This window comes from Crocuta crocuta, unplaced genomic scaffold, assembly GCF_008692635.1.
Source record: "Crocuta crocuta isolate KB4526 unplaced genomic scaffold, BGI_CrCroc_1.0 scaffold189, whole genome shotgun sequence".
NCBI classification, from domain to species: Eukaryota; Metazoa; Chordata; class Mammalia; order Carnivora; family Hyaenidae; genus Crocuta; species Crocuta crocuta.
Window position 1 is genome coordinate 3,777,551 of NW_027551564.1, and position 24,779 is coordinate 3,802,329.

General features: G+C 40.6%; 1 protein-coding gene across 2 annotated transcripts; it reads left to right on the forward strand.

The window, feature by feature from the left end:
• Positions 1-2,619: 2,619 nt before the first annotated feature.
• EDNRB (endothelin receptor type B) lies at positions 2,620-24,248 on the forward strand. Of its 2 annotated transcripts, XM_077750049.1 has the most exons (8): positions 2,620-2,692; positions 3,495-4,024; positions 18,828-18,940; positions 19,071-19,275; positions 20,609-20,758; positions 21,155-21,288; positions 21,810-21,918; positions 23,348-24,248. In XM_077750049.1, the coding sequence occupies exons 2-8, from the start codon at positions 3,545-3,547 to the stop codon at positions 23,480-23,482; spliced, it is 1,326 nt and encodes a 441-aa protein (XP_077606175.1). In that variant the 5' UTR covers positions 2,620-2,692; positions 3,495-3,544; the 3' UTR covers positions 23,483-24,248. The 2 variants fall into 2 exon arrangements, with proteins under 2 accessions (XP_077606175.1, XP_077606174.1); XM_077750048.1 differs by lacking the exon at positions 2,620-2,692 and having other exon boundaries at positions 3,313-4,024.
• Positions 24,249-24,779: the final 531 nt, after the last annotated feature.

The following is a 24,779-nucleotide window of genomic DNA, read 5'->3' on the forward strand; positions in this document are numbered from 1 at the left end:
TTCTTGAGGTCAATGGTGGCAGGTACTGTGATGGTACAGAAAGAACCTGTCATTCTCTCCTGTCTTGAAAAGGACATCGATTGACAAGAAATCAGTAGTGACCCATAGAAGCCTCAATGCAATCAAGTGCTCAGTCCTGTTTAACAGTCTTAAAAGAGAAGAGATAGATCTCTCAACGAGGCTTAGATTACCAGAAAAGCTCGTTTTACTGCAGTGCACTTTCTTGCACTTTGCAGATGCCACATGTTTTACAAATTGAAGGTTTGTAGCAACCCTGCATCAAGCAAATCTATTGGCACCATTTTTCCAATGGCATTCACCTCCTTCCTGTCTCCTTATCACATTTCAGCAATTTAAACTTTTTCTTTATCACGACATTTGAATTGCTACGTTCTTGGGGTAAAATTCTATCAGGTGAAGGAAGAGTTGCTTCTCATGGACGAGCAAAATAAGTAGTTTCCTGAAATGTAATCCTCCCTGGTGAAGATGCTGTGAAGGTTGTTGAAATGACACAAGGTGTTTAGAATACTCCATAAACTTAGTTAGTAAAGCAATAACAGGGTGTGAGAGGACTGACTCCAACTTTGAAAGAAGTTCTGTGGATAAAATGCTAAAAAACAGCATCACATGCTACTGAGAAAATCATTCATGAAAAGAAGAGTCCATTGATGTGGCAAATCTTATGTGCTGCCTTATTTGAAAAATTGCCCCAGCCACCAGAGCCTTCAGCAACCCCCACCTTGATCAGTCAGCAGCCGTCAACATCACCACCAGCAAAAAGATTACTACTCACTGAAAGCTCCAGTGATAACTCGCATTTTTAGCAACAAAGTATTTTTAAATCAAGTATGTACTTTTTTTCTAGATAGAGTGCTATTGCACGCTTAATAGGGTATAGTATAAACATAACTTTCAATACCGGGAAGCTAAAAGATCCATTTGACTCACTTGATTGGGGGTATTCACTCTATGGCGGGGTTCTGGAGCTGCACCTGCAGTATTTCTTAGGTATGCCAAGGCATCCAGCACCAGGTGGAGCAAGTGTGAATGAAGGTGATGGTGAACATGGAAGGAAGGGGCTTTGTCTACGAGGAAGAGGCAGTAAAAGGGATCTCCTGTAAGAAGGGCAGATCCAAAGCAGCAAATGCACCCATATGATTCTTCATTCATGTAACACTCTATTTTAACTCATCTCAGCTATGAAGCAATTGATTCCTGACCTTGTTTTTCCCCCAGACAGGGAGGAGAAGTACTACACCCAAAATAGCCAGTTTTGAAATTAGCACCCACAACCCTAGACTGTATTTCTCATTCCTTTAGCCTTACGCTCACTTTCCTTATGTTCTTTAGACCATACTTCACACTTAAAACTCACACTTTTTAAAGATTTTTTAAATGTTTATTTATTTTTGAGAGCGAGAGAGACAAAGATCTATCGGGGGAGGGCAGAGAGGGAGACACAGAATCAGAAGCAAGGCTCCAGGCTCTGAGCTGTCAGCACAGAGCCAGACACAGGGCTCGAACTCACAGACCCAAGATCATGACCTGAGCTGNCCAGGAAGCACTGCATAGAGGTCAAAAATCTATGATTCCTGTCCCAGCTAGGCTCCCAATTAGCTGTGAAGCCATGAATGAACCGCCTAATCTCTAGTGAATCTCAGCATGGAATGGGTCCTCCTGGGCATAAAAGTTTACAGATTAAACAGGGACTTAGTTGGGTGGAGTAAAGCAGAGGAATATCCGATGTGCATTGCACAGCTGGCATCTGACCTGTCTTATACAATCTTCAGCTAACACTGCTGGCCACCATTATATCTCTCTACCCCCATAAAAATGGAGTTCAAGAACAGGTAGGCGAAATGTATTTTTTGCTCTGCTTTGATAAAGAAATGACACCATGAATTTGAATGGCAGGTCTCTGGTTATTTACATGTCCCCTATAGGTATCAAATCCCTCGACAGAATAAAAATCCCTGTCGTGGCCTAACAGAGCACTGCAGGGCATAGCTGGAAGAAAGAGTCGTAGCTGCTAGAAGACGTGACGGAGGAATTTTAATCCTCTCTCAGGGCAGTGTGTTGGGAGCGATGTGGACTTGAAATCTGAGGGCAAACCAAAACCGACAAAGAGCACAGCCCCCAAATCAACCAGGTCTTAAACAGCACCGCGGGGTAGATACTTAACGGAAAGAGAAGTCACTTTCCGCATTGAAAGTCCAGGGTAACTAGTTAAATACAGAACCCTGTTCTAGTCTGGTGCGTGGAAACCTGTCCTTGGTTTAGGCCGGTGGTTTGGAGAACCCAGGACTCTGACAACCAGCAGGCTCTCAGACGCGTCTCTGGCCGGGACCGGACCGCCCTGGCCAGCGGGCAGCTCCCGCTGATGCTGTCCAGGGACCGTCCCGAGGGAAAGGTTGCAGAGCTGTCGGAAGGCGCGGGGGGAGTCTGGCGGTGATTGATGGGGAAAGGACGCATGAATAAAAGTACTTGTCTCTGGACGGCAAAGACCTCAAGCAAGCTGTGGAGGCTACTTGGTCTGGCATTCCCTCCGCGTTTAGTCAGAGCCAGACCCGCCCGCCCTGAAGGGAGGCGTGCTCGCCCCCCTGGAGCGGGCTGGAACCGACCTGCGAGCCCCGCGTCCTGGGAAGGAGGTCCCCTGCTCATCGCTTTGCTCCAGGTGCTTTCCATTCGCGAGGTAAACATTCTGGCTTGGTGTTGAGTTAAAATCAGCGATTGAACCTTCTCCTGGGGCTTCGGCTTGGGTTGGTAGTTTGGGGATATACCTTTTTAAATCTAATTTAGAGAGAGAGACATACAGATACAATGAATTAAAATGAGGTTGGAGTAAAGGAGAGCAAATAAAAGTTTGAAGCCACTTAGCGGGGACAGACGCTTCGTAGTTCATGCTGCCACTCCCCCAAGTCGGGCAAGCTGAGAAGCGTCTGGGTCAGCGTGCGCTCTCCGGCGGCGGCCTCCCAGGCAATCCGAGCGCGGGCCGCTGGGGAGTAGCGGCTTTCACCCGCCCGGAGGAGTCTCGACGAGGTTTAGACACCGGGTATCCGGGTTCCCTGTGGAGCAAAATGCAGAGGTTGGCATATGCCCTTGGCCTCTGGGTGACTTGATTTCCCCAGTTCCCACGCATCCTTAGCCAGAGCGTCTGTGCTTCCCTGGGACACGCCAAAGAACTCAAAGCTAAACGCTAACACCCATCCTTCTCTCTCTGGCACACCCCTTCCAGAATGCCCCGCCCCACTGCGAGTCACTTATCCCCCGGGGGAACGCAAGGGAGAAAAAAAGCACAGGGAAAGCTGGATCGGGAAGGACAGTCGAGCGACTCAGGAGTGTCACGCGCGCCAGTTCACCACTGGCGCGCAAACTTGAGTTACATTTGCGCCGGATGGTAGCCGCGCGGCTGCGCTCTGCGCTAGCTGTTTGCAGGGGCGTGGCTGGGGTAGCTGACCCAAGCGTCCTGTCTTTCTTCCCTTGCTGTTCTCCAGACTCAAAGCAGCAGAGCGGCCACCCGACGCCCACTGGAGCAGACAGCAGCATGCGGGTGCTGCCAAGCTTGAGCGGACGCGCCCTGCTGGCGCTGATCATCGCCTGCGGCGTGGCGGGGGTCCAGGGAGACGAGAGGGGATTCCCACCCACCGGGGCCACTCTGCCACTTCCGGGACCCGGGGAGATCATGACGCCCCCCACTGAGGTTTCCTGGCCGCGGGATGCCAACGCCAGCGTGCCGCTGACTTCTGCACCTCCGCAGATGCCTAAAGGAGGGAGAACAGCTGGAGCCCGGCCACGCTCCCCTCCTCCGTGCGAGAAATCCATTGAGATCAAGGAGACTTTCAAGTATATCAACACGGTGGTGTCCTGTCTAGTGTTCGTGCTGGGCATCATCGGGAATTCCACACTGCTGAGAATCATTTACAAGAACAAGTGCATGCGAAACGGCCCTAATATCTTGATAGCCAGCCTGGCTCTAGGAGACCTGCTGCACATCATCATTGACATACCCATCACGGTGTACAAGGTAAAGGGCTGATACTGACGGGAGGGGGCCCCGCTAGTGGGAGGGGGATGGAAGAGCCTTTGGGGATGCTTACTCAAGAAGAGTCATAGCCTCCTAAAAGTCAGTTACCATAGGAACCAGACTCCCTACTGGTCTTCAGTAACCTTAGGCTAAGCCAAGAGCAAGTTTAATCCCCAGACCAGCAGGATCAACATCACTTGGGAACATGTTAGAAATGACATTTTATGACCCCACCTCAGACGTACTGATTCGGAAACTCTGGGAGGGAGCTCAGTATTTTGTATTTTAACAAGCCCTCCATGTGATGATGATGAACTGTAAACTTTGAGAACCACTGGCCCTGAACTGTTTAGTCCCTAAACCAGCTTAGTGCGCCCACAGTCTCTGCAAAAAAGCTGTGCCCCACAGATTGGCAGGATTGATATCACCCAAAAGCCTGTTAGAACTGCAAGTCCAGGCCAGACTTACAAAAGCAGAATCCACAACTCAAGATACCTAGGCGATTCACATGCACACTAACCTTGGGAAGCACTTTTGTGGGGGGCCCTAAAAGTAGAGGGGCTGGAATGGGTTTTTTAGGAAACAAATGGGGTAGAAGAAAGAAACCCAGATTAGAGAGCACACCAACACAGTTCACCTGCTGTGAATGATTGTACTGCGTCTGCTCTTTAGCGCACGTCTACAGCGGGGCCAAGCACTGGAAAGGATGGGTTACTTCCCTTTACTACTTTTGACAACCCACAAGTAGACATTTCTCCATCTTACAGACGATCAACAAGATGTTCGAAGTCTCACAGTTAGTAAGAGATGGAGGGTGAGAATCAAGCCCAAATCTGTCAGGTTCAAAATGCAAACTGTACCCACACCACTGCCTTGAGAACAAATCAAAGAGCACTTAGAGTGAAGTCTCTAAATGGTTTCAGTTGCTAACATTATTGTGATTACCCCGGGCATCAGAGGAACCGGGCCAGAGAGTTAGGGCAGGACATAAACCCCCACGCTATTTGACTCCACGTTGCTTTGGAACTCTAGACACATCCTGATATCTCTGGGCCTTAGTTTCCTCAACTCTACAATGAGACTATTAGTGCCCAACTGCTGGGGTATTGTGGTGTTAAGAAAAAGAGCCTGGGTGAGAGAGCCAGAAAATGTTAAGAGCCCACTCTCGTATCTAAAATTCTGCTTACCCAGCATGATCGGCAATAGAAAGCCACACATAAGAACAGAACCAAAGTGTAAGGGAATGGGAATGGGCTTTGGGAATTGGCCTGAGGCTAATCCGGGGCTCAGTACAAAGGGACAACGTGGCATGGAGGGCTGGAAAGGGGTGGTGTAGGATGCTTTTATCTTTGTGGCAGGAGTCACCATAAGGCATGCCTTTAATCCTAATCCAAATAACCATACTTTAAGGGAATTCTAGCAATTTCTGAGGTTTAGTTATAGGATTCGGATTAAGATCCAGGCTCTAGAAAGAAACACTCCCACAAATGGGGGGGGGTGAATAGAAGAAATCCCAAAATCCTGCCTGGCAACTTGTTCTTAGGAAGTCTGAGTGTTTCCCGTGAGGAGCACAATCTGAAATGGGTCCCTTAAATGCAGTCGTGTTTCTGTTAGAGCCAGAAGTGATGCGCTTACTTCTTCATCATAAGGAGTGAGTCCCAATGACCAAGTCTTACCATTCCAGTTGGACAAAGGAATTTCAATTCAATTCATCCAAACTAACTGGAGAAACTGTGGAGTGGGTGTTGAGAAATGTTTAAATGAGTGAAGTAAAAGCCTTTTGAAAAGGAAGATTACAATCTAGTTTTGCTAGAATTGTGTGAAAGGTCCCTTTGGGGAGATCTCAGTAAACCCCACGCATCCAGCTCCATCACGTATCTCCCCAAGTGAGCCAGCAGCCGCAGTGCAGTGTGCAAGGAGGGCTGAGGACATTTCCCATCGGATGGGTTGCCTCCAGGCGAGATGAAATCAGCTCTTCCAGCACCATCTTACTTTCTTTGTGTGATCAAGTGCTTACATTTGATAAACTGGAGAATATCTGGCTCCCGTGGTGGGGGTGGAGGGCACACAGTTTTTACTTTCATTTCAATTTTCTTAATGATTTCCCTAGGAAATTACATCATTTTGCCTGAAGCCATTCAATCTGTTAAACCTGTGTTTTTACTTCTGAAGTAAACAGACTCATGAGTCACTACAAATCTGGCCCTCCGGTCATCTATATTGGTCATAAACACATCCACGACAAAGAATAAGGTCCCACTGCCCGCTGCTAAGTCTGCCAACGTGGGGTGCTACATAGTAGCTTTTGGGTTTTTTTTCTAGTGGGCATAAACATGTGTCACGTGAAGCATAATATAATAATAATAGCTACCATTTATCATGCACTAGGCTCTCGGGTGATATCACCAAATCACTGCAGCAAACCCCAAGGAGGAGGTACTGTTGTCATCCCTGTTTTACAGGAAAACTCCACGTTGGACAGGTGAAGAAGCATCTTGCCCAATGTTACGCCCCTGGACAGTGAGGAAACTAGGGCTTAAGCCCAGACCATCTGGGCCCTAAAACCTGGGGTTTTCCCTGTCCCTCTTCACTGAGTCAGCTCAGACCCAGCATGCCCTTCTCCCTCGTGCAGTGTTGTTAGGACCTCTTTGAATGCTCTCATGGAATTACATGATACACTCCCACACAGTGGGATGCTTGGTAAACATTTTCAGCTTTGAGTCACGTGAAGATTTCTATCTCCTGAAATTCCTCGTCAGATGATCTATAGTACATAATATGGAATATCGCTGTTAGTTTAAAGGCTTTATTTACCAAAACACCCAATTCAGACTAGTTAAAAACCATTTATTACCCTAAATAATTGTGATACCATGTGAGTAAGGTTTTTTTTTTTTTTGAGAGAGAGAGAGAGGGTGCAAGTGAACGAGGAGCAGAGAGAGAGAGAAAAGCGGGGCTCACCAGAAGCAGGGCTCAAGCTCAACCAAAGCGGGGCTTGTGCTCACCTGATGTGGGACTCAAACTCACGACCCATGACATCATGACCCGAGCCAAAGTCAGATACTTAACCGACTGAACCACCAGCTGCCCAACCATATAAGTAAATTCTTTAAAATCCATTTAGAACCTCAGCATAGTCAGGTATTATACTTAACACAAAGAAACGTAAGTGAATTATGAATGCCATTTAAATTTATCCTAAACTGGGAAACTTAAATCTCTAAACTAATGATTTCTAAAGTTTGTTAATGTTTATTTATTTTTAAGAGAGAAACAGAGACAGAGACAGTGTGAACAGGGTAGAGCAGAGAGAGAGGGAGACACAGAATCTGAAACAGCCTCCAGGCTCTGAGCTGTCAGCACAGAACCCAACACCGGACTCAAACTCACGACCCATGAGACCATGACCTAAGCTGAAGTCCGTCGCTTAACCAACTGAGCCACTCAGGTGCCCCTAAACCAATGATTTCTAATGTTGTTTTTGTGGGATATTACAATTATCTTTCAGGATCCAGTTAATTGTATATATTATATAAAATTTATATACAGTATAATTACTATGGTATANACCCAAGGGACCAGCAACGTCAATGTGAACCTATTACATTAATCTGGGGTTTAGTAAATCTAGCATTCAAAAATGTTGACAAACCCCAAAATGTCATAGTCTTTGATACTGCTGTAGAATGGGGCAGGACTTCGCAGGGAGGTCCTGACAAACCTTAGGATATAGACCTGTTCTAGGTTGACTCCCTTAAGAAACTAGGTCACTGGAAACTTCCAGAGAGGAAATCTTATGATGAAGGCCACAAATGTATCATAGGACACCCAGCCAAAGGAAGCTGTTGAAGGACTTCACCTACTCGTATTCATGTAAATATGCTGAAAAGAGGAGGCTGGCTTTTCCTTCCCAGCAGCGTACAGGGAAGGCTCTGACATGTTACATATGTAAGTCCATCCAGATGAAAATGAAAAATGCAGTCATCCAAAGAGGATATTTAAAAGTATATATGTATCTTTATATATGTATCTCTGTGCACAGGTGTGTACACATATAAACATATATAAATGGACAGGTAAATAGCATTTGGCACAGTGCCTGGCACCTAGGAAGAAAAGATTAAATGGTGTGTGTGTGTGTGTGTGTGTGTGTGTGTGTGTATGTGTGTGTAAGAATGAAAATTTGGGCTTTTTTTTTCAGTTTTGCCATTATAAATGTGACTACAAATAATGCATTTGTGATTTTGATAGATATCTGTATATTGTACTCCAAAGCTATTATTGTACTCTTAGTTTGAATCACTATTTTATATAACATCTCCATACAGATATACATGTATTAATGTCTATCTCTAATATATACATGGTTCACCATGCCAATATTGACATGGTCTATGTACACGTACCCATACCTAAAGCCAGATTTATAAGTATATGATGTGAGGATGAATCTCTCCTTACTCACAGGCTAATCGTGTCCTTCCTTGTATGGTCTGCAGTGATGGGGCAACCTATATGTCTGTGGCCTATAAGAACCTATCGACCAGCAAGTTGTGGTAGCCCAGATGGCAGAGCTGTCCCAGCTGTGTAGAAAGCAAAAGAGTTGGGATATACTTCTGGATGCCATGAAAGTTTTTATGTTGGTGGTGGTTGATTGGTTGGTTGGTTAGTTTGTTCGGCTTGGTTTAGCAGTGATATTTAACAAAGGTTGGTTGCAAGTTCAAGTTAAAATTTATTTAACTTCTTTTAACTTCTCAAAAAATTAAAAATTCTTGAGCAAATAATGAGTTTTTGAATTATTTCTGGATTTCATTTAACAATTTCAATCTCTGTGCTATGTTGGCATGGGTAACTGAGCTGATAGAGTTAATCCTCAAATATAACTTCCTTTATGTGTAAGCAAACTGCATTTGTAAACAAATTGGCTTGTGAACTGGAAGACAGATAGCGGCATGGACGTTGGTTTGATAAGGATCCACATGTAATCAGATGTCCAGTGCGGGGGGAATGCCTTTGGATGGCTTTGCTGCTAACATTTCCTAAGCTACCATTAGAGGCAAAGAGTCTGCCTTCGTAGTTCTGAAAGGCAAAATAGCTGATCTTTAATGTTTAACTAGTTAAGGTAGGGTATATCTAATATTTAAATGCTAGCATGTAAAAATGTGGAATTGCTTCACTGAACCCACAAATGAGTTTTGAGTGAAGTGACCTTGTCAGGTAATTGGACATTTTCTGCTTGTGACACCCTATCTTTCTGAACAAATTTACCTTTCTCACTTCCAATCTTAGACTATTGCTGGTAATTAACAAGTTTTTGTGTAATTGACTGGTTTCACAGTTAGAAGTAAAAGTTAGTTGGGAACACCACCAAATTTAACTTTCAAAGCTATAATTTTCTGATCAGTAAATGGAGGCTTATGCACGCAGAGCAATATAAGAAGTAATAAAAGTATCATTGGATAGGAGAGTCTGATTCCTTCCAAGATAATAACACTCTTCATCTCTAGTTAAGTAACTGAGATATTTTACTAACATTTTATAATGTTTAGAGATATTCTAGTGGCAGAAGCTCTTTGAACCCAAAATGGAACCTAGATATTTTGAGATTCATTTATTTAAGGCAAAAAGAAAAAAATTTAAGGAGTGCCAATTAAGCACATTTAAAGAGTTAGCTTTTAAAAAGTATTAATTGTTAGACTATTAGTTCTGAATGATCTGGAATAACCAACAAATAAAACCAATACCCCAACACCCACCTAGCATAGTGCCTGCAACAGTCAGTACTGGACATATGATTGTGGACAAAGAAGGTTATACATAAAACATAAGGACCGTGGGCTTTTAATAATCATATTTTTTATAACTGTTCAGATGAAAAAGAAGGAGGGAGTTGTTCCTCTTCCTGTATGAGAACATTGGTCATAATTAAATAATAGGTCAATAGCATAATTCAAATAATCCAGAAGCTCAAGGGTTCATATTCCCGACTTATTGCTTCATACGTGGATTCCCGTGACAGAATGGTTGGCAAACTCTTGGCCTTAAGCAGTGAAAGCCTCCCTGGGTTAACTCCACAGTACTTCTTGTGTTTGCTTTTGATCTCCTCCCGGCCACTCCATGAATCCCAGACTCTTAAACCGTCATGGCAATGTTACTTTCAATGTGGTCAGGCTTATCTATCAAAGGCTTTACCATTTTTTTCTTTGCTCACTTTAAATGAGTTGCTCCAGATAGAAGATATTTCCTTAGCTATACAAGAGAATGACATAGCCGGGACCCTGTTGTTTCAAGGCCACGGAGCCATGTTCTTCATTTCGCAAAGAAAACCCATATAAGGTGATCTTTGTGTGGCTAATATGCTGTAGTTTTAGAGAAACATGCCAAATGCTAATAAATGATTAAGTGCTTCAAAGGGTGTTGACAGATAAAGCCTGAGCTGAAATAAGATTCAAGATGTAATTTACGATGTGAAACAATCTCTTTCAAGACTTTGCGGAGTTAAGACGAGGTTGGTTATGTTTGGGAGACAGCTGAGTGTGGTGTATCAGGTACACCTTACCTAACAACTTCTCTAATTTTAGACCTCTGTCTTTTCCTCTTTCCAGTGCTTTTATTTTAGAGATTGATTATTTCTCTTTCCCTATAGACCCTCTGGTGAAAATGTAAACGAAGAAGAAAATAGCCAAAGTGTGATGGAAGAAGAGCAAGAAAGAGATTCATGCTTTAGTCAGAAATGTATTAGCCAAGTTGACTGATGCTTTTCTCAAGCAACTCTCTGTCCCAAAGACTCACAGCCACACTCATGACTCCTGACTTGTGTCTTCTCCCTACTTCTGCCCTCTTTAGTTCAATTGTATTATCCAGAAAGGAGGAGAACTATCCTCTGAATGTTTACATTGTACATACCTTCTTTCCCCCTCACTCAGTGTTTTCAAATTATTTTAAAGGGCTTTTAGATTCCATGGTAATAAAATGTCTTCTCATAGTAGCTTACCAGTGTCCCATAAATATTTTCTGGATAGAGTTAGGTTTAAGTAAGACATGAAATTATTTAATAAGGCTTGTTGACTTCATGAAGTTTCAGAGTCTCTTTCTGAGCTTTGAGACCGTAGGGTTGTAATTCTCCCATTTCTTCATATGTCACGGTGATTGTAAAAGATAAGTTCAGATAAATGAATCAAATAATCCACTAGGTCTGTAAAGAGCATTTCTTAATGTTCCTAGTTGAACTCTTCAGAATATGTAACATGTCAGTGAGTTTTTAAGCACAAACTGTGGGCATATTGCAGATAATAGGAGATGAGCAATCTATTTATTGATCTGCTAGACTTGAAAAAGATTTCATTGGAACACTAGTAGAAAATATATTTAAAGTAAACTTAAATTTCTCCTAAGGCATATTTTTTTAAATCTTTTTTTTCTTTTTGCTTCTGGAGATTTTGTTTCAAGAAACTGAATTCATCCTCATGGAGTCGATGTTCTATTTCAACAAGTCACAGGAATGTTTCCAGAGCAGGAAAAACCCTCTGGTCTGTGGGTGTGCACACAACAGATTCTTGGAGACAAGGCCTCTGTCTCGCACAACTCCAGGGGGCACTGTGCACACTGTGGTCTGTTTAAGTGTCACCCCAGGGGTTAAACTGGCATTATTTCTGACCCACGACCTAATCCTCACGACCTAATCGTTAGGTGATTAAGTGCATTTTAATGGATGCAGGATGGAACTTGTGATTGATATCTGTCCCCAAGGGCACAGGTACAACATATGTCAAGAAAATATTTTCTAGGCACTTGACCAGCAGCTTACCTTAAATTCTGTCCATACATACGATTAAAAAAAGAAATGGAAATCCCTGAAGAACGTGCTCTATCTTTAAAATGCCAGTTCAAATGCAGAAAGACTCTTATCTGCTGCAGGAAACAGAGATAAAAACAGAAGAATACACCCTTTCCCAAAGCTGTGAAACACAACCACTCCGTTATTTCCCTCTTTTGACTCTTACTGTAAAAACATTTCTATAATACCAGTCATTTGAATGAAATGTTCACACTTCATCACAGCCATCTGGCAAAGTAACCCTGGTTGTTGTTGTAAATACATTGCTCACCCAGCCTTTTAAACAATCATGTCCTACAGCATCTCCACACTTAAGGCAGCCGTCTCTGCCAAATTTACAGCTACAGCTCCTGGTGGGATCCCATTAGATATTGAGAAACAGTAGGTTCTGTTTTATGTCAGTCATTTCCTTGGCAGCTTTGAGTAGGAGCGACAGGATGGGAGAGGAACGTTTGCTTTTCGTGTTTTCTAGCCTGCTTGGAAGGCAGAACTCCAAAAAGCCAACCATCACCCTTCCATCCCTCAGGGCCCTGGCTCTGGGGTGTCAAGAAGGCTTGATCCTCTGGAAAGAGGAAGGAAGGGCATGGACTAGACCCTACAAAAATAAATAAATGCATAGCCATCTCAGTTCTCTAAAGACTTTGTTTCAAATATGAGAACTGAAAGTTCATGACAAAAGTTTTATTACAGTTCTGCCTTACGATTGCATTCATTCATTCATTCATTGCACATTCATTCACCTTTAATCAATGAGCATTTAATGAATGACCACTGTGCGCCTGGCACTATCGCTAGACATTAAAAATGTGATAGAATATTCTGAAACAAAAAAACAGTTAAAGCTCAGTATATACTCTTAATTTAAAAAATAGGAGAAGAAAATAGTATCTATGGTTAATGAAGCGATTGGGCATTTGTTAGTGCAAGACGGTTAACTTTCGAATTTCCTGACTTTATGGGGCTTGATCCCTTTGGGCATTAACAGCGGTATGTATTAACAGGGTTTTCTCCATTTAATTTCTCAAGAATGTGATTTTTAATTAAAAAGAGAAATGAAAAATGTAAATCTCCCAGTTGGAGAGATTTTGTAGGAATCATTAACAATAATTATAAAAAAAAGGTATTTATTTTCTGATCATGCTATTTATCCTTTTAGAAATTAAGGGGAAAAACCATATACTATAAAAATAATTGTTAAATGTAATATAAAAATAATGAATTTGTATGCTGTTGCCTTTTTTCTTTCATAAACAGCCATTCCAAAGTTATGCAGTCATGGTCATCCTTGAGTTTCTACTTATATCTTATAATCAGTATGATCACATCTTTTTTCAATCCACTGTTGATTTTATTTATCTGTATTTATTCATACAAAGCAAATGTTCTAGGGAAACAGTATAAGCCATAGGGGAAGGGGATCCCAAAGCAGGGGCTGTCATGTGTCAAATGGACACCACGCTATAGGACCTAACGGTAACAAAAGCTCTTGGTTGTATGAGCCACTGTGATATGAAAACTAGTAGTAGTTATAGGGGTAATTTCTAACTGGCTCACATTTAATAAATGGTAGGTAACATATATTCAAACTTAATTTTAGGCAGAACCTAAAATTTTAATTCCTCTGACAGCGACCTAGAAGCAATACAGAACTCTAACATTGATTTTACAATTAGAGAGATTTGTTTGATTACATGCTTGATTTGTCTTCACTATTCAGATCTTGCCCTTAAGTTATCTAATTGAATGGAGTAAAGTCCAAAGAAAAAACTAAACATGAGTAATAAGAATGAGTTATTGTTGGGTTTAAAGTTAGAATTGCTTCCTCTTACAGTAAAAAGAATCAATTTCTCCTACAAAGAGGAAAACTATATTGTTGGACTTCAAATTTGGTGTTGGATGTCATGATTTTTGTCAACAAATAGCAAAATAATTAATTTTCAGTTATCACAAAAATCTATAAGAATACTCTTTCACCAAAATTTAAAGATGGCATCTTGGTTGAGAGTGATTTTTGTCTTTACACTTTAGTAGATCTTCCCTTACCTCCACTTGGGGTTTTGTTCATTGATAAGCAAGAGGTTGATGTCTTTGCATTTTTTTAATGTTTATTATTTATTTTTGAGAGAGAGAGACAGACAGTGCACGCGGGAAAGGGGCACAGAAAGAGAGAGACACAGAACTGGAAGCAGGCTCCAGGCTCTGAGCTATCAGCCCAGAGCCTGATGTGGGGCTCGAAACCATGAACCGTGAGATCGTGACCTGAGCCAAAGTCGGACACTTAACTGAGCCACCCAAGCATCCCAATGTCTTTGCATTTTAAATAAACTCCCAGAACTAAATTGCCCAAGACTTACTGGAAGCCATTAAGACCGAGATGAGCATCAGAAGTGGGCATGGTTTCCGCCACTGGGTGTCTGGCTTCTCAGCGTCTCCACGAAGCCTTCTGATTGGAGAGGAGAGGCAGGGGTTGCCAAAGTCACCCTTCTCATTACAAAATAATAGAAGTGACGGTAGGCACATTGTCTCTCATCTTTTGCACCCTCCCAGGATGAGCAGCCTGAATTGAAAGGCTGCTAAAAGCTAACAAAGGTTAATGCTCCCTAGTTGTAGATCCTTTCCCTTTGGAAGGGGAGATCAGAACACTGGAATCCCTCAGTTATGATTAGGTTCCTGACGATCTCTGCGTCACATGTGAAGAGAATGGTTACAGTTTTTAGTTTGTGTTTCCCTGTCCTCTGTGATAACTTGGGTCAGAGGTCGAGCCGCAGGCCTCCCAGTGGTATGAAGAGCAATCATCCAATCCCTGGGCTGAGCCAAAAACAATAGTGACCTCAAAACAGGGCCTGGATTCATTGCAGAACTCCTTTCCATTGGCCAGACTTCTTTCCCTTCAGTGGCCTGGACACTCATTCATCTAGATTCATCTGATGCCTGCACCTGGGGGATACTAGTAGTTGCATCTTTGGAAATAGTTTGAGGCAAATAAGATATTTAGAAATATCTTAATTTTTGGATATTATCTGAATAAGATAATAGGTGAAGGAGAGACTTTATTTTGCATCTAGATATTTTATTATTGACACATAGCTATGGGTCAAAATACTAATGTCGATTTAATTCTAAACAAACTTTCTTCTATGGTCAGATATAGACTCTAAAATCAGAACATGTGGGTTCAAATGTGGATCGGTTACTTCAGTGTGTAATAAAACAAGTTATCAGGACAAGTAACCAAGTGAGTAAACCAAGGACAAATACATTGCTTGTCGAATGGTGAACAGCAAATAACCCCAAGACTCAGTGGCTTGAAACAGTAAATATTTATTATCTCACACCCGGTCTGTGGCTCTAGAATTCAGGAACCGCTTAGCTGAGTGGCTCTTGTTCAGTGTCTCTCATGAGGGTGCAGCCAAGATATTTGCCAAAGGCTTCAGTTTTCTGAAGATTTGCCTAAAGCTGGAGGAATCTCCCATTCGTATAGCTGGCAAACTTCTGCTGGTCGTTTCCAGGAGGCCTCAGTCGCTCGCCATGTTGGCCTGCCGCTGGAGACGTGGGTGTCCTCCTGATGTGGCAGCGATCTCCCCAAGAATGAGCCATCTACCAGATGCGAATGCCTTTTGTGAACCAATCTCAGCCATCACACATCATCACTTTCACCCCATTCTGTTTGTGAAAAGCAAATTGTTAAAGCCAACCCACATTCAAGGAAAGGGAAAGGAGGTTTCACATTTTAGAGGAAGGAGCAGCCAAGAATTTGTGGACGTATTTAAAACCAACACAGCATGTTAATAAACTTCTAAGCGCCTCAGTGTTCTTACCTGTAAAATGGGGATCTGTAGTACTATCTCATAGGATTTCTTCAGGGATGTCAATGATATGGTATGTGCAAAGAACTTAGAATAATGCCTAACTGTTAGTTTTGTTTTCTTTCTCCCCCCGCCCCAATACCTCTAAGAACAATCAGAATTAGAAAGAATATTGTCTGGATAATTTGTAAGAAGCTGGTCTGGTAGGGTCTTTGGAACTGGTTGGAACCTTTTTATTCCTATGTTTCCAAGGTCAATCGGCAGTTCCTTTAAAGCATCTTGAGTTCATAGCTAGTTCAGCCCTGAGGCACCATGAGTCTTCCGCATTTCAGTAAATGCTTCCACCATTTATATGACAAACCCCTTAGTTTCCTGACTTCTCACGTCTTATATCTGAACCAAAAGAAGTCCTGCTGGCCCTCCCTTCAAACATAAGAAAATATTTGGTCTACAACGTATTCTGTTCCCCGAGTCACCACAAGGTCCAGCTGACCACAATCTCTCATTAGAGCTTTCTATCTTGACCCCACATTCTATTCTACATTGAGCAGCCACAGTGATCTTTTATTGTTATTTTTGTAAATGTGTGTTTATTTTTGAGAGAGAGAGCACGAGCAGAGAAGGCCAAGAGAAAGAGGGAGACAGAGAATCTCAAGTAGGCTTCGTACCGTGAGCACAGAGCTTGACGTGGGGCTCAAACTCACAAATTGTGAGGTCACGACCTGAGCTAAAATCAAGAGTCAGGTGCTTAACTGAGCCACCCAGGCACCCCTGACTGTGATTTTTTTTTAAAAACATAGATATGACCATGGCATTTCTCTGTTTAAAACCTGACAATGAATTTCCTCTAGAAATTATTTAGACCTCCCCCTCTACAGCTTCATCTCTTAGATAGTTGGCCTGCATCGCTCTATTATAGCCTTGATAGGCTTCTTCCTGAAAGGTCAGTTCACTAGGTTTATTTTTCTACCCAAGACCTTTGCATTTGCTCTTTCCTCTCCCCAGAATTCTCTGCATGGCTTACTATCTTATATTAGTCAGATCCTTTACTCATATGCTGCCTCTTCAGAAAGATGTTGCATGATAAGCTTGTCAAGAAATTACTCCAAATCCCACCATACTCTCTTCATATAATGACAATACCTATGTGACACCATATTAAATATTTGTGTGTGTTTTTTAATCTGCCTCCTTCACAAGACTGTAAGCTCTAGGAAAGCAAGGAGTTTGCCTTGTTCATTGATATGCACCCTGTACTCAGAATGGTGTCTGGCATATATTGAATGCTCAGTAAATGCTTATTGAATGAATGAATGAATGAATGAATGAATGAACAAGTAGAATTCTGACTCAGTTGATTAATCCAGAAGTCACAAGGAAAGACTAGGCTGATCTACAGACATATTTTTGTTAATACAATGTTATTCCACAGTGTTTTTTTAAATATGAGTTAGCTGGCAACTTTTATAATTATGAGGTTTTATATAAAAATTCCAATTTTTTAAATTAAAATCAAGAGGTTTTGTTGTTGCTGCTGTTGTTGTTGTTGTTGTTGTTTTAATTTGGGATTCCTTGGCAAAAATCATGTCATGGTTTTTAAGCAGCTTCTCCTTTTAGATAGGATTTACCCCACACCCTACCACTCTGTATTATCTTCCTGGCACCAATGACTTTCTTACACCAGACTTCTTTACCCCTCTGTGTTACCTGCCTGGCCCCATAGATCTTCAGGACCCTAGAGTAAACATATCTGTGATAAGTTTGCAAACATCTGTCCTACATGTCAGTGCCACTTTTCGTGTCTAGCTTGGAAACAAAATTGGTCTCATGTTGGAGCTCCAAGTCACATTCACATGAGACACACAGCTCAGCCTTTGGTGTCATTTTGGAACAATCACCCAGCTTGACAGACTCTACAAAAAACGTCACTAAAGTGAAAGGACGGAAAGACTCAATTGTGTTTCAAAATAGTTTTTACTTTTGGAAGATTATTTTTTAAAGCATTTTTAAAAAACATTGATGTGAAATACTTTTCTTTATTTTCAAAACCTCATGAACATTCAACCCAGATGTTTACCTAAAGTGATTCATTAACCAGGGTGGGGCACACCCAGTTGTCCTAAGAAAGAAATTAACTGATTTTCACAATAGATGGTTGCACAGTCTAAAGTCAGATGGAGAGAAATATATATATAATAGCAAGAACTTATGTCTTTTTACTCATGGTAGAGCTGGTGCTTATATATTTTAGAGATTTGAATATTAAGCATCCACAACATGGCAGGAACTATATTAGGCAGTTGTAGAGGCCATATTCTCTTATACTCTAAGGATTCCAGAGAGCAAAAACTGAACAAAATAAAAAAGTGAATGTTATAATAGATGCAATAATTGTTGATAGGTGCTATGGATAGAAAGGAAAGTGGAGCAGAGTAACAGAGATTGGAACCTGGCTAGTTACTATACTAATAAAGTGGTTCAAGTAGGCTATGTTGAAGAGATGAGGCTTGAGGAAGTTCTGAAGGAGGTAAAGGAGTGAGCTGAGTGGATCTGTGGGGAAAGAACCTTCCAGAATAAGGAAACACCTAGAGTAAAGCCCTAACACAGGAGTGTGTCTGGGGCTTTCAAGGAGCAGTGTACGTATTCCTGCTGAGCTCCTGGGTAGTCAAGTTGACTACAGTAAAGAAGAAGAAATATACAAATGCACACTCTGTTCTCCACAGGAAGAGTCTAGTCTCCTCAGCTGAAGAACAGTTATCATCTGTTTTTAACATTTATCATCTATATTTTAGATTGGCCATGACCTGAGCATGTGAGACTCCATGACAGTAGAAGAGATGTTTTTGCTGCATCACGTTCAGTTTTCTAAGGGGAACTCAAAAGACTGGCCCCACTTGGCCCAGTGGTTGAGATTCTGATCCTAAGCTACTGTATATGCATAACAAATTCTCATGAACTGGCTGCATTTTCCTTATTCCCAACCACTCTCCTGATCCATATATCGAACACTGATGCTTTTCAAAGGAGTAGTCTATGAGGAAAAGAAGAACTGGGGTTGGTTTTCTGACTCTGCATGTTAATTACTGTCCACTAAGTAATGCAGTTCAGAGGGCACCGTGTGAAAATCTTGCTAACAGAGCTTCATGTCTTCTCAATGCAGCTGCTTGCCGAGGACTGGCCCTTTGGAGTTGAGATGTGTAAGCTGGTGCCTTTCATCCAGAAGGCCTCCGTGGGAATCACTGTGTTGAGTCTATGTGCTCTAAGTATTGACAGGTAAGAGCGTATATTTAAGCTGGGTATATCCTGAACACCGTACTATTGCTATGTTACTTAGAAAATAAACTATGTAATTCAATGAAAGCAGGCTCTGCAGCTTGACAAATAATTCTACTTTGTTCTCCAGATATCGAGCCGTTGCTTCTTGGAGCCGAATTAAAGGAATCGGAGTTCCAAAATGGACAGCAGTAGAAATTGTTTTAATTTGGGTGGTCTCCGTGGTTCTGGCTGTCCCTGAAGCCGTGGGCTTTGATATGATAACCATTGACTACAAAGGACGTTACCTGCGAATCTGCTTGCTTCGTCCTACTCAGAAAACAGCCTTCATGCAGGTGCATTTTACCTTTTCCATTCTGTTCTTGCCTCATAAATACTTAGCTACTTTTTGCCTGATCTTCCTTACTTGGAATGCTATTGATTTATGACTGTCCTTGGCATAAATTAAGAGTGTAAGCCCCAGGACTGTGGGGCTAACAGTGACTAATGACCCATGCGGTGGAAAGCTAGGTCACTACTTCTGCAAGAATTCCCTGGTGTTCAGGGATACGGGTAAAGCAAGTTCATATGACAGGTTCGATTTGAACTTATAGCTCAACTCCTCCAGAAGGACTGCCAACTACTACACGTTCTTCATAAGACAACACAGCAGCCATCAGAGGGAGTGGATGGTTCTGTGAATGATCAAGTAGGGAAGATGCCCAGATGTGGAAGGGTTCAGAATGGCAAGCCGGTCCTCTCTCTAAAGGGAAAGCTGCTATTGCAAAGAACTTTTCATCTTGACCATTTATTCAGGAATGTTTAATCAGGAAACAAGGGGCGTAATGGCAATGCTGGTATTTGAAGATAGATCTTAAGTGTAACAGACTCTTCCCAACAGAATGGATTAAGAGGTGTTAATGCAGGTGTCACCAATGGTTATTTTCTATTTCACATATAAGAAGACCGTATACAACATTAGGGATTATACATGTATCCTGGTAATAAAAAGAAAAAGAGGGACATTAATGTGAAGTTGAGAATGAGATTGCTATCCTCTTGTGTCTTATTAGTTAAAAGGAAAAAGTACTGCATAGATTACAAAAATTCTGCTCCAACACAGTTGGAAAAAAAAAAAAAAAGAACAGAAATAGAATAATAGAAAAGGCCTAAGTCATAAGCAGCTTTGATTTTCTAATTGATAAGTGAGACTTATACATTTCTTAATTAATAACAGACCTTTCCATACCTATCTTTTTTTTCCAGGAAACACATTTGTTAATAAGTGAGTGCTTCCCTTAAACACTAGGATATCTTTACACATTCAGATGTGATATTTCACAGAAAGAGTACCTTAAGGATGTGTTTACTTAAGGATAATTTGCTTGTGTGAAGACAAAAATATTTGAATTACCAAATATTTTTAATTTTGCTCAACTGCTTAAATTTTTGTGCATAATTACAGCACACTGCCTTCGAGAATTGAACTGCTCTCTAGGGGAAGTTTCTTTCACTTAACTATTTCATTTAACTATTTGTTCAGTAGATGTGGCTTGAAATATTCTATATAGTGTTTATGAAATGGATCTACTTTAGAAGTAGATGAGTATTTTTTTTAACTTTAGCATTTGGTATATAAGATGTTTTTTACAGACTAATGTTAATCATAGAATTCTCTCCTCTCCATAGTTTTATAAGACAGCTAAAGATTGGTGGCTATTTAGTTTCTATTTCTGCTTGCCACTAGCCATCACTGCATTTTTTTATACTCTGATGACCTGTGAAATGTTGAGAAAGAAGAGTGGCATGCAGATTGCTTTAAATGACCACTTAAAGCAGGTAAGAAAATAGAAATATGTGTTCACTCATGATTGTATTATAATTATGAATGAGAAAATTATTACAATGACAATAAATTAAAATTATTATACACTAGAGTATACTTCTTTTTTCTTCTGGTATATTTGAAAATACAAAGAATTTTTTTTATATTATCTATCGAGAGATATTCTATGTACTCTAAAAGATCTAGAAAGAGCCATTACTTTTTAAAGATGAATCTCTAGTCATTTTAGTTCTAATTCACAATAACTATTCAATTTAAACCTTGATGTTCTGAATTTGTACAAATGTCACTGGCTTTTTGTAAACAATATTAAGTATTCTGTGTGAGAAGGGAGAACACTGTGATTATCTGAATCATCTATTTAGTCTCTGACTATGGTTTTATTACAGAGACGGGAAGTGGCCAAAACAGTCTTTTGCCTGGTCCTTGTCTTCGCCTTATGCTGGCTTCCCCTTCACCTCAGCAGGATTTTGAAGCTCACTCTTTATGATCAGAATGATGCTAATAGATGTGAACTTTTGAGGTAAGAAAGGTAAAGTAGACCAAGTTTTGTAGGTAAATGCCATTCCAAAGTTTTTTTCCACTGATCCCTTTCAGAGGCAGATTACCATTTTGCTAGTCTTCAGGTAACAATTAAGATTCTCATTATTTCCCCTTCACGCCTGTTGCAGAGGAAGGAATAAAGCAGACTAATAAGAACACTGGGAATTGAGAGGCAGAACTCTCGATTCAATCTTAAAATGATCGAAATGATGTGTGGGTGGCACTAGTGAAAATATAAGCCCTGATTCTCCTTTGCATTTTCCAAAGCCTCCTCATCTGGCACTTCCAAATGAGATTTTATTGTCAAAGAGAGAATTGGGCATGGGAGGGAGGGGCATCATGACAGAGAGAGACGGAGTGAGAGATCATTATGAGCAAATACCAGTAATAAAGTCAAAAAATTATTGAATGTGAGTAATTTTTTTCTTCCCCCAAACTGAGAAGTTTGCAAGGAATATAGGCTTAAAGCAACAAAGACATGTTTTGGATTGTTTCTTACAGCTTCTTGTTGGTGTTGGACTACATTGGCATCAACATGGCCTCCCTGAATTCCTGCATTAATCCTATAGCTCTGTATTTGGTGAGCAAAAGATTCAAAAACTGCTTTAAGGTGAGAGTATTTCAAAATAAAAAGCTCTTTTCTGCCTGGCATCAAATGTAACCTTTCCAAACGATTCAGATTTATATCTAAAGAGATATAGTAAATTATTTTACAATATTCCCTTGCATTATATCACAGACAATTTTTTAAAATATGACTTCTGCTCACAAGTCACTCTACTTGATTTCTGCCTATAAATCTTCATCAATCACTCCCTACTGCCTCAACCAATCAGTTGTACTCATAGAAACTCTCAGAAAATTAACAAAAAGGACATACATTGATGTCTGACAGATACAATATGATAAAATCAGAGCTAAGCATGAGTTAAATGCATTGCTTCCATTTTTGGTAGGTTTTGGATTGGCAGCATTGCTTGGATTATAACTAAGTTAGTATCTTTTTCATATGGGACATGAGATTGGCAAGTCAAATAGAGACATTTAATTCAGGTTTTGCCTCCTCTTTGCCATCTTGCTTGTATAGCAGAGATGTGCTACTTGATGTGGAATATGTGTTATTATTCTTCATTTGGCCGCTTGCATTGTAACGTCCACCCATCCATTTGTTCACTCCTTCAAGAATCTAACATGAATGACGTATTGCCTTCCCTTATATGGGAATGATCCACTTGTTTCTGGTAGCTCACTACTGGGAAAGAACTTGGCTTCCTCAAAAAATCTAAATCAGTCTTAAGTTCTTTGCCTACTCCTAAACTCATGGATTGTAGAGCTACAGGAGAACATTCACCAAGATTGACTCCCTCATTTTATAGCAGAAAACAATGGACCTCCCATTTTCTTATACATATAGATTCTCAGAAAGCAAACAGTATGAACAGAAGAAAAAAAATTGGATGAATCAAACTGAGACATTTATGTACTTTATAAGTGTATTGTGTGACAGTATTAAAAAGGCACATGAGCATAACATGTGGCTGACGAAAACATCAACACAATATTAAATTCACTGACATGGAAAGCAGGCTATAAAGTAGCACATATAGTATAATTTTATTAAAATAAATTATATACACACTCATGCACACATGCACATATACAGTTGTGTGTTTAGACGTGTGGCATTTGGTAATATTTCCACTTGCATAGGAAAAGGTCTTGAGTTACAAATTTATCAAATATTAAGAGAATTTCTCAAATAAGCAAGAGTAAATATCAAGAATGAGTGGTTTTCCCTCTTAATTTTAATGAAGAGGTGAGCTGTCATGATATACATTTCTTTCTCTGTATTTTCTAGTTTAAAAATTATCATATACTACCTAGGTAATTATATGTTGTTAAAGGGAAAAATAGGAGAGCATGGAAAGAAAGTGGGCAAGAACTCCCGATCATGCCCAGATAGTCACAACCCTAGAAAGTAGGAAGAGTCATGATAGTGACTGATATGAATGGATAACGAGTTACTTTGCTTTGTACAGTCATGCCTGTGCTGCTGGTGCCAATCATTTGAAGAAAAACAGTCCTTGGAGGAAAAGCAGTCGTGCTTGAAGTTCAAAGCTAATGATCACGGATATGACAACTTCCGTTCCAGTAATAAATACAGCTCATCTTAGAAGAAGGAATATTCACTTAATTTCATTTTCTTTATTTTGGACAGAAGTCACTAAAACAATAAGGCATTTGCCAAAACAAAACACCTGTGTGCTTGCACAAAATAATGTAAAAGTGTAAGAATGATTATTTTCTCAACACTCACAGTGACCCATGACATTCCACAAGCTATTTATCACATGAGAAAAAGCAGTGAGAATTAAGAAAGCCTCCTCATGAAAGCACTTAATTTTTTACAGCCAGCACTTCAATGTCGCTCTTAATAACTTCTAGTACATTCGTGTACTGCTTAGTTTTAGGCTGAACGCACTCTGAATTCCCATGAAAGAGGTGAATGTTTTAAACTAATGTGAATCTGATATAAAGGAAAATTGTGTCACTGTAAAACGAAATTTTTAAATTAAGTTTAAATCACTCAATTTAAAAATTTTTAAAAATCCTTTCAAAGGACTTTTTTAATTAATGGTGTCAAACCATTGGCTGGACTCTAAAATGTGAAAGCAAGTTGAGCTGGTGTATTTTTTTTTTTTTTGACATTAGAAACCTAATTGAAGGATCAAGAGGTAGCATCAGAGAGACTGAGGGTTTTTGAAAATCATTCACCTTTCTACATTCCAGTAAGACCAAATGTCACAAAGGGAAAGAGGGGAAGGCTTGGAATGCTATCCAAAAGACTGCTTTGAAATCCCCTTCTCATGGATTCTGCAAAGAAAATGCTACCTATGGTTTTTGTCAAGATTATTAAAACATTCTTTTTTCACTACTGTAGTTTAAACACTATTTGTTTAGTTTTGTCATCTGTAAATACTTAGCTACAATTATAGGATGTGCAGAGGATTCAACAAAGGGCTGGGCCCAGCGTGTGTATCTTTACAATGGAGAGAAGCCAGTAACCCCAAACGGGACAGGACGTGAGTTCCCTGGAGCAGGGCCCACAGGGCGCAGGAGAAAGCAGCGTCCTGTCCCATGAGCTGCAGTTAACATGGTCTGTGGCATTAGGTGTAATATGATAATTAAAACACTATTTTGTGAAATCACAAAAATTAATCCATTTAACAGCTATCTGTAAAGCTTATTACTAATTTTTATATTATTTCTGTAAATAACTAATAGAAAACAGTTACTGCTGTGGTGCTTTTTTGTCACATACAGGCGAAAGGGCTTTGGGGGACCGTAAGGGCCTCTTACTTTGTACATTCTTGCCTAATTCTTTCATCTCCCCAGCAAAGTGCCTTAGGTTAACTTGGGATGATAAGTGTGTGAAAATATGTACAAGAGAGAACGGAAGAGAGAGGAAGC